The following is a 10,995-nucleotide window of genomic DNA, read 5'->3' as shown; positions in this document are numbered from 1 at the left end:
GCTCACGGGCCCAGCCGCTCCGCGGCATGCGGGATCCTCCCGGACCGGGGCACGAACCCGTGTCCCCTGCATCGGCAGGCAGACTCTCAACCACTGCGCCACCAGGGAAGCCCGAAACAAAGTTTTTTGTGTGTGTGGTTTGAAGTATTGGAACTCTGAAATCCTTTGAACCAAGTTAAAAAAAAACATGGCTTGCCTGGATTTTTCTTTACTGTGTATGTACTTTTTTCCCACTTGGTGGCACCTTCTGTTCATTTTAAGTAATATGTCTTTCCTTCCTCCATGTAGTGCACTAGTCTCTCCTCATATATTAATTTTTTTATTAAAATTAATGTTTAAATTACTCAAGTAATACATAAGTACTTAAAAAAAAAATACAGCATATGTTAAAAAGTTTTTCCTTTTTTTTTTTACAGAACTTAATTTTGCCCTTGAAGATTTTTCCAGTGCCATGGTGACATTGATAACGGTTTTTCTCTTGTAGGGTTAATTTATTTAGGATACTTAACATCGTTGTGGTCAGCTTTTCTTTATTTGACAATATGTTCTAGAAGCCTTGTAGAGGAGTAAGGTGGCAGATGAGGAGGATTACTTGGAGGTGACAGAGAAGAATCAAGGATGATTCTTAGGTTTGGGGCTTGAGAGGTTGGGTAGATGGTGGTACCATTCATTCAGATGGGAAGACTGGGAGAAGGGTAGGTTGTGAGGGTGGAGGGTAGGAATCAGAAGCTTCTTTTTTGGATGTACTAAGTTTGAGATACCTGTCGGAAATCCAAATGAACGGTTGTGTTAAGTAAACAGCAGGATAGATAAATCTGGAGCTTAGGACAGAGGTCAAGCCAGCAAAGAAGAATAGTAGCTACTAGCAAAGTAAGAAGGAAGGCAAGAGAGGTTAGCATTTCAACAAACATGGGAAGTCTAACTATTGATGTTTGCTGAGAGGTTAAGTAAGATAAGGACAGAGAAGTGTCCACATGGATTTGGCAATATGAACTTCATTGAATCTAAATGGAATCTGTTCTTGAAAAAAATGTGGAGAGATCAGAAAAGTTTCAAAGAATCTGTCAGGGGGCAGGGATAATCCATATACACCCCTAAGAGGCAACCACTGTCAACATTCGGCATATTTCCTTTAGTCCTTTTAAATAAATTTTTGTGTAGTTGTTGTGTTCATAATCAGTCAGTTGTATTTTCTGCTTTTTCTGTAGATAATATAAGCGATCTTCTGTGCTATTAAAACAGTCCTTATAATCATCATTAAAATATGTTTTCTGATTATAAAAATGTACAGTTGTTATAGAAAACTTGGAAAATCCAGAGAAATACAAGGTACAAACAAAAATAAACTCTAATTCCTTGGCCAAGAAATAAGCACTGTTAACATTTGTTCACTGATTCAAAAAATACCTGAGTGTCTGCTTTTGAGTAGAGAAGGAATGTTTTTAAAGGTTCACAGTGTGGAAAACAGGTTATAGTTTATTGGTCACACCTTCTTTAGAAGAAGGTTTGTGATTAGAAATAACTATATATAGATATATGTGTGTATACATATGTATTTCTTTATTATACACAATATTTTGTTTCTCTTCCCCCTCCCCTCACTTAATATATCACAGATGTTTTCCCCTTTTCACTTAATATTCTACTTGTCAGTTTGAGTGTTTTAGTATCTTAGGGGCTTTGTATATAGACAGGATTAATGGCAGTTTGGGTTTAAAATGAATATTCTATTTACTATAGCTGCAAATTTTAAAACATAGTTGTTCTTAAGCTTTGAGGTTCTATTTATAAATAGGATAACAAGATTAGCAAATTGAATATCTTTGCAGAAAGATAAAGAGCAGTCATATTCTCTTGTTCTTTGGTGAATGTTTGATAAACTTTAATGGAAAGGATTAAATTCTCCTAAAGAGTTATCTCCATTTGCAAATTTAGTTAATTACATCCCTTTAAGCATTTTAGGGCACATTTATAAATGTAATATATTTGATTTTTTAAATATCTTCAAATGCCCAGTGTAGGTAGATTAATGAACCTATCAAGCAAAATGTCCCTAAACCCTTAAATGACTCTTGTTTATGCAACCCAAAAATTTAAGGGTCCTCCTCAACTCTTTCTCTAATAACCAGCCTATCAGCATGTTCTTTCTCCTTTACTTTCTGAATATATCCCATGCCTGATATACCTGTGGCTGTTACCCCAGTCCAAACCACAGTAATCTCTTACCTGGACTTCTACAACTGCCCAACTGGTTTGCTTACATTCTTACAATACACCAGTATTCCCAACATACTAAGTGATTAGGGTGATTATTTTAAAATGTAACTCGCATCACATCAAACCTCTGCTCAGAACTCTCCACTGGCTTTCCATCATGGTGAGAGTTAAAATTCCAACTCCTTACATGGTCTGCAAGGAGTTGGAATGTGATCCTGGCCCTTCCAGGTCTGCGTACACTGCCCTGTTCACTGCCCTGCTAACTTTTGACTTACTAGCCACATTGGTCTGCTGGCTTTTCCTCGAGTGGTGAGCACACTCCCACCTCAGTCACTTTGCACTAGCTATTTCCCCAGGTGTGGCATGGCTCATGCTCAGACTGCCTAGCTGAAAGAGCCCTGTCCTTCTCTCACACTGTGTCCCCTTCCCCTGCTCTCGTTTTTTCCTTGGTAGCACTTATCTCTGCCTAGCATTTTATTGCATAGTATTTAATTTATTGTTTCTCCAACTACCATACTTCTTGATGGTAAGAACTTTGTTCACTGTTGTTTTGCTAATGCCTAAACCAGTGTCTAGCACATGGTAGCTGCTCAGTAATTCTTTGTTGAATAAAAGGGGACATACTGTTTTACTTGAAACAACTGTTATTTTGCTTTGGGGATACAGTAATTTTATTTGCTTCTGGTAGCTGATCCAAAAATGGTATGTCTTGTCACTTCTTTTATAGCTTTTGTATGAATTTGAAGCTCATATTTACCTTTAAATTCCACTCTAACTTCAACCCATCCTTTTTAATACCTTGTCCCACTGAATTGTATCTTGTAGTCTTTTAAAATATTATTTTCCTAAATAAATGGCCATCTCAATGCCAGAGAATATTGTCTTCTTCCTCATGATGTATCTGCTTAATCTGTCCTTCTTCAGGTAGTAGGTGTTGTGTAAAATACTCCGAGCTGAATTAAAATGAGTGTTACTCAGTACCATGTGTTGCAAGCTTCTTTTCAAAATAGATCCTTCCTAATGTTTATTTTCTGCTCTGGAAAATCAGAATATAAGAGGCTATGTTCTAAGAAACTATAAACTGCATGTTTAAATAGATATTCCTGTGTTACAGAATGTTACTTTATAACCTTTCTCTTTTAAAATGTGCTAATTATAAGCAGAAGACAAGATTGTTTTGATTTTTAAAATTCAGCTTTTGTTTAACACATTTCATTTACTATTCAGTGCTTCTGATTCTAACATTTTACAAAGATGAGTTGTTGGAAAATTTTATACCTGGAGTGTGGAAATAAACTATGTATTACTTTTGGTGAACAAGGAACTACTCTTGATTCCAATTTCCAGAATAAATCTGTATTGTGTTAACAGGTTAGCAATGTATTTTTGACCAACCAATGGGTTGGCCAAAAAGTTCGTTTGGGTTTTTCCATAAGATGTTATATATATAATATATGCTAGAGATAGTCATATAGAAAAATTTGAGGTTTCTAGATTTAAAGAAACATTTTGAACCTTTTCTATGTAACTGTAGTGAATGACGTTTGTGCGGTGGAATTGACGTAGGAAAAATTTCCATTAAGGTAGACTGAGAGAAACAGTCTATCTGCTACTAAAACATTTAATACTTTAAAGAGAGTGATTTTTTTTTTAAGTGATGGCTTAAAGTGGGATGAAATGAGGTTAGAAGTAGAAGAACCTACTTATAGTCTCAAATAAATGACAGATGAATTGAGCAGGATTTTAAAACCATCTCTAGTTGTTTTGAATTAGAAGTTTTCTTTCTAATAGCTTTGTTTTATCTTACAAAGTAGTACATGTTTATTACAGAAAATTCAGAAAATAACAAAGCAAATAAAAGTAACCTATTATCCTACCACACCAAGATAAACTACTGTTAATATTTTGATACATATTCTTTCCGTCTCCTCTTTTCCTATGCATATGTATCCCTTGTTTTTGTTTTTCGTGCAAGTGGGTTACTTTTTGAAGAAGTAGCCCGGGTTTGGATCCTAGCATCACTATCATGGGCAAATTATTTAGACACTCGGTGCTCTAGTTTCCTCATTTATTAAATTGGGATAATAACATCTGTCTCATAGAGTTAAGAATTAAATGAGTTAGTATTTGTAAAGTGTTTAGAACAGTGCCCATGACTTATAAATGCTATTTAGTATCGTTAAGTAAATTAAGTAAATAACCTGCTTTTTAAGCTTAACATATGGTGAGCATTTTCTCAAGTCATAAAATATTCTCTGTAACATAATATTTAATGAGGCTTTAATATTCTGTCATGTGGATGTGCCCTGAGTTATTTAAGTATTCCCTATATTATTCTTGGTTTTGTTCTTTCCATGTTTTCACTGTTATATATAAAGCTTTGGTCAGCATCCTTGTATGTAAGCATGTTCCCACACATCCTTATTTCCTTATGGCAGATTCCTACAAGTAAAATTGCTGCTTCCAGAAGTGTACGTGTTTTATAAGTGTTTGGTACCTACTGCCAAATTGCCTTTAATTTACATTCTCAGGGTAAATACATTTAGCTGTATATGAGTTTGATTTCTCTGTAACTTCACAAATACTGGGTATTATTATTATTTGTTAAAATCTTTGCCAGTTTAGCAAAGATTTTGTTTGCTAAACTTGTTTTCATTTGTATTTCCTTGATTAAACTTCTTTTTTGTTGTTTGCCATTTTTACTTTTTCTTTTTATGACTTATCTTTTAACATCTTTTATCTATTTTTCTATTGGATGTTTGACTTTTTCTGATTTGTAATGATAGATGAACTACTTTTCTGTATGTTACAAATATTTCCCTGTTTCTTTTATTTTTTAATCTTGTTTTCAGAGTTTTAGTACATAAACACTTCAATTTTTATGTAGTAAAATTACCATCTTTTTCTTTATGGCTTTGGCTTTTGATATTAAGCTTAGAAATGGTCCTTCATATTCTATAAATATCAATATATCTTATGAATATAAATATTCACACATTTGTATCAGTGCACTATTAATCTATCTGCAAGCTATCCTGATATATGGCTGGGGAAGCCTATTAATTTTTTTCAACAAAATTAATTATCCTAGCATAATTTGTTGAGAAATGTTTACTTTCCCCAATGATTTGAAATGCCAAACTTACCTTATATATCCTTTAGTCTGGGGGATTTTTCTGTTTTATTATTGTACTTTTGTACCAAAATCTTGGTACAAAATTTTTGTGCCAATTTTTATACCATTCTAATGTTTGTGACTTTAATGTCTGGTAATACTGGCCTTCCTGATTGTTGTGAGTTTTAAGAATGTTCTTAAGATAGACTTGCAGCTGATCCTTAGAATTATAATTGTCAAACCCTATTGAGATTTTGATTCAGATTACATTTAATTAAAAAGAATAATTACTGAGCTAACAAAGTTTGAGTTGGCTATCTTGTAATGAACTGTCTTTGGTTTTTATTGCATTAAGTGTACAGTCTTATCCTGTGGTTAGATGGATCTCAGGATTTTGACAGATACTTAAGTGCTATCGTAATCCCAACCAGTTTTCATCTATTAATTGTAATTAAGGTCCTGATCAAAATGTTCTCTTCAGCCATTGGGAAACTGTGTTCAAGCCTCAGTGTGTAACATACATGCTGTGGGACCTTGGGAAAGTCATTTCAATTCTGTTTCCACAATTTTAAAATATGAAATACTTAGTATTAAATAAGTGACTGAGTGATATGCATGAGAATGTTTCGTAAACTAAAGCGGGATGGGGTAATAATAGTTTTAGTATAATGAACATTTTTACCTCAAAAAACAATCTGGAGCGGGTTTTTTTTTAGTCTATTATATTTTTTGAAAAATTGAAAAATCTTTAGTATTTCTTGGCTCAGCAATGTTAAGTAAAACCATCTGAAACATGAACATAGGAGCCAGCCTTGATTCCCAAAATTAATAATGTATACTATCCAAGGAAAAGATTCAAAGCTGCCTATATTTTTGTTGTTGTTGGTTGTTTTTTGTTAATATTTTATTTCTGGAAATTTTCTGAAAGGGAAAATTAAACTTTTATCTTTGTTATTAATATCCATCTTAAAGACTGTTTTCATTTGCAGTGATTTTTTATTTTTTATTCTTAAAATTTTATTTATTTATTTATTTATTTTTGGCTGTGTTAGGTCTTTGTTGCTGCGCGCAGGCTTTCTCTAGTTGTGGTGAGTGGGGGCTGCTCTTCATCGTAGTGCGTGAGCTTCTCATTGTCGTGGCTTCTCTTGTTGCAGAGCACAGGCTCTAGGTGCGCGGGCTTCAGTAGTTGTGGCACGCAGGCTCAGTAGTTGTGGCTCGTGGGCTCTAGAGCGCAGGCTCAGTAGTTGTGGCGTATGGGCTTAGTTGCTCCACGGCATGTGGGATCTTCCTGGACCAGGGATCCAACCCATGTCCCCTGCATTGGCAGGCGGATTCTTAACCACTGTGCCACCAGGGAAGTCCCTACAGTGATTTTTTAAAATCTATTTTATATGGTATATATTTTTATTTCTTAAATTTCCTATTAGGCTGTTTAATTCTTTCTTCGCAAATAAATTGCTCCATTTTGTACTTTGAATGGCTAACAACCTCAAACTTAAGTGAAGTAGTATATTTTCAAAGAAGGGGAAAATGTTCTTTTCCTCTTCCTTTCCACAATTTTTCCTCATATATAATTAGATCAGCCACTTATGGAATTTATTTCCATTTGAGTTGTGTTGTAATTGTGATTTAATATTTTTGTTATTAAAGATATTTTGAGGGCTTCCCTGGTGGCGCAGTGGTTGAGAATCTGCCTGCTGATGCAGGGGACACGGGTTCGAGCCCTGGTCTGGGAAGATCCCACATGCCGTGGAGCAACTAGGCCCGTGAGCCACAACTACTGAGCCTGCGCGTCTGGAGCTTGTGCTCCGCAACAAGAGAGGCCTCGACAGCGAGAAGCCTGCGCACTGCAGTGAAGAGTGGCCCCTGCTTGCCACAACTAGAGAAAGCCCTCACACAGAAACGAAGACCCAACACAGCAAAAATAAATAAATTAATTAATAAACTCCTACCCCCAACATCTTCTTTAAAAAAAAAAATTCAAGCCTTCTAAAAAAAAAAAAGATATTATTTTGAGGACTTCCCTGGTGGTGCAGTGCTTAAGAATCCACCTGCCAATGCAGGGGACACGGGTTCGAGCCCCGGTCCGGGAAGATCCCACATGCCGCAAAACAAGTAGGCCCATGTGTCACAACTACTGAGCCTGCGCTCTAGAGCCCACGAGCCACAACTACTGAAGCCTGCATGCCGCAGCTACTGAAGCCCATGTGCCTAGAGCCCGTGCTCCTCAACAAGAGAAGCCACTGCAATGAGAAGCCCTCATACTGCAACAAATACCCAACACAGCCAAAAATAAATTAATTCCAAAAAAAAAGATATTTTGACATACTTGAATATATTTGAGTACTGAGTTTTTTCCAAAGTGTAATCTATTTTCATTATATTTATCTCTTTAGTATTTATAACTTTTTGCCTTTCCGCCAGTCTCCTTATTTGTAGTCTCGCTGACTTTATCATCAAATTTAAGTAATTTTATATTTTGTCCTGTAAGATAATAACAGTGATATAAAATTGAAGTGGGTCTGATGCCAGTCAACACAGTTTTCTAGACAATACTCTTAGTCCATTAGCATCTTTAATTAATTGGAAGAAAAATGACCCAGATGAACACCTGTTTTGCAGAAACTCTGGTGTGGAAATCTAAAAGGTATTATTTCTTTAGGCTTTATTTAACAATAAAACATTTTCTTATTTTATAGTTTCTTATTCTAACATAATGAGAATAAATTGCTGTTTAGTCATTCCCTAACTCTAGCCAGTAGCCTTACTGGATGAATATTTTCAGATTTTATGTGTTGGTGGTAAAAAATTTCTTTTAGTTTTTTCTTTCTTTCTTTCTTTCTTTTCTTTCTTTTCTTTCTTTCTTTCCTTTCTTTCTTTTCTTTCTTTCTTTTTTCTCTTTCTTTCCTTTCTTGCCATGCCATGCAGCTTGCAGGATCTTAGTTCCCCAACGAGGTATTGAACCCAGGCAATGAAAGCACTGAGTCCTAACCACTGGACCACCAGAGAATTTCCCCTCTTTTAGTTTTCTTGAACATTTTCTATTTCTCCATGAGCTCTCAGTTAAGGAACTAAATAGGCATATAAAAGCTTTGGACTGTGGTTCCTTAAATATTTTAACTTTCAGGAATCTCGATGGCAATTATTTGAATAAAAATCTTCTTTAGTTACTTAAGCTGACTCAAATGGCAAAAGTTAAATATTTCTTCTATGCCTTAACTTACACAAAGCCCCTTGATAAATAAGAGCCTTGGTTTTGACAGCTAATCCCGCCTTCAAGTAGCTCGTGGAGCCTGTCTTGCCACCACTGTCTCACTAGGTTTCAGAGCTCATGTTAGTAGTTGTTTATTGGTCCAGGTTACTTTTCACTAATCCAGTTTCCTTTGGAGGATGTAAGAGAGAAACCAGCCCAGTGTGTACAGACTTCTTCATTCTTTATTGTGTTAGCTGATCATGATATAATTATCTTTAGACACAAATATAGCAACAGTAATAATATTTTATCTCTACTCTCATAGGTCTTAGCCAGTTACCTAGCTATATCTATCAATTACTGTTAGCAAATATTCTTTTCTTTTTCTTTTTTTTTTTTTTTCAGTACGTGGGCTTCTTGCTGTTGTGGCCTCTCCTGCTGTGGAGCACAGGCTCAGCGGCCATGGCTCACGGGCCCAGCCGCTCCATGGCATATGGTATCCTCCCAGACCGGGGTGCAAACCCCTGTCCCCTGCATTGGCAGGCGGACTCTCAACCACTGCGCCACCAGGGAAGCCCTGATAGCAAATCTTCTTAAACTTACATAGTATCATAAATTTTTCTCATTAGCTTTAGTCTTAGTTATTTTACTGAAACTTCCTCCACTTGCCCCTTCCTCTGTAGCTGGGCAATCCTCCACCCCCCCCCCTTTTTTTTTCTTGGAGCTGCAATTCTGTGCCTGTCACCTCATTCCTTTTTCCCATAGGGTCATCTTTGTCTTGTGAGCTCTGAGTCTTGTTATGAATTCTCTCTCCCCTTCCTTTCCCATATAAATTCAGCTTGGCTTTCTGCTCAGTTCTACTCTTTGTCCTTGGACTTTGATTCTTTCTTTTCTCTGTTATTAGAGAGACAGTTCTTTATACTCCAAGGAAACGCCTAGCTTTCTTCTTTAGGCCAGATTTCTGGCACCTCCAAGCAAACATCTTTTGACGAACACTTGAAGCTGAAACACTCATGAACTTTGGGCTGTGATTTAATAATTTTATTATAACAAACTGTATGTCCTCCAGTGTTTGGACTTAAGCTTGGATTTAAGATGCATGCAGAGACCCTCTTCTTCAGCAGTAGCCTCATAGGTTTCAAACTAGAGCTTCATGAACCAGAGCATCCTGAGCATACTGAAACTCCAGAATCAGCCTCTAGCATCTAATAGTAATACTGTACGTCATCAGTTCTAAAATACATTTGTTTTTGTTTTTGTTTTTTGCAGTACGCGGGCCTCTCACTGTTGTGGCCTCTCCCGTTGCGGGGCACAGGCTCCAGACGCGTAGGCTCAGCGGCCATGGCTCACGGGCCCAGCCGCTCCGTGGCATGTGGGATCTTCCCGGATCGGGGCATGAACCTGTGTCCCCTGCATCGGCAGGTGGACTCTCAACCACTGTGCCACCAGGGAAGCCCTAAAATACATTTTTATGCATAAAATTAGGATACATGTTATAATCAATAGTGTCATAGTTTAGTTAGCAGGATTTTTTCTTTCTTAGAGATATATAAAATAATGGTGTATCTTAAAATGGATAGTGTCCTAGATTTGATGAAGTACAATAATTATAACAGCAATAGCTAACATTTGTTGAGTACCTACTATGCACAAGAATTTTTCTAGGTGCTTTATGTGTATTATCTCATTTAATCCTTAAACCATTCTTAGTAAGAATGTTCAGATGAAAAAACCCAGGCGTAGAAAAGTTCAGCTAGTTAGTGATGGAGCTGAGATTTGAGCTCAAGCAACACAGTAGCTCGAGAACTGCTCTCTTAACCCTCCTCCCACTACACTATGCTGCCTCTTCATAATTGTCTTTTTTTCCCTCTTTAAGGCATCGTTGGCTTCACTCTATGACTGATGATCCTCCAACAACAAAACCACCTACTGCTCGTAAATTCATTTGGACAAACCATAAATTCAACGTGAGTGGCACTCCACAACAATACGTACCTTATTCCACCACTAGAAAGAAGATTCAGGAGTGGGTCCCACCTTCAACACCTTACAAGTAAAGACAAGGAAAAACAATTTACATGTAAAGTATGGGGCTTTTCCTATAATTGTACTTCTGCTGCTTACTGTTAACTTGATTAAAGTTATTTGATTAAGCAATGTCTGTTGTGCTTTTTTGCCCTTAACTTTGTCATTTGTCAACTGCAAAATAGAAGCTCACAAACATGGGAAATTGAAGTAGACTTCTGTTGGGGCGGCTACGTCACTTACATTTCCCTCTTGCCTGCGTGGTTGCATCTGTGCTTCAGCCCTGCTGCGCTGCCACAGCTGATTGATAGGGGAAGACCTAATGCTGAGCTGAGCCAAACAGATTTTCCCGTGGGAATTTGAAACTTGAATGGAGAGACAGAGGGGCTGAGACATCAGAGTTGGATGACTTTTATGGTAGCACCGCAAGGAGAAGTTTATCAGA

At 36.8% G+C, this 10,995-nt stretch overlaps 1 protein-coding gene across 2 annotated transcripts in view; it reads left to right on the top strand.

Moving 5' to 3' along the window:
- The window catches only part of NDUFA12 (NADH:ubiquinone oxidoreductase subunit A12), a 23,512-nt gene extending 12,828 nt beyond the window's left edge, over positions 1-10,684 (top strand). Inside the window, exon 3 of one of the 2 annotated variants that reach the window (XM_007468211.1) lies at positions 10,402-10,684. In XM_007468211.1, the coding sequence (XP_007468273.1) occupies positions 10,402-10,424 (23 nt within the window). In that variant the 3' untranslated portion in view covers positions 10,425-10,684. The remainder of the gene's footprint in view (positions 1-10,401) is intronic. The other variant, XM_007468210.1, reaches the window with a different exon arrangement.
- Positions 10,685-10,995: the final 311 nt, after the last annotated feature.

The sequence above is a fragment of the Lipotes vexillifer genome, unplaced genomic scaffold (genome assembly GCF_000442215.2).
Source record: "Lipotes vexillifer unplaced genomic scaffold, Lipotes_vexillifer_v1.1 scaffold180, whole genome shotgun sequence".
NCBI classification, from domain to species: domain Eukaryota; kingdom Metazoa; phylum Chordata; class Mammalia; order Artiodactyla; family Lipotidae; genus Lipotes; species Lipotes vexillifer.
Note: the sequence above shows the minus strand (reverse complement) of the source record. Positions and strands in the feature narration are given on the sequence as shown.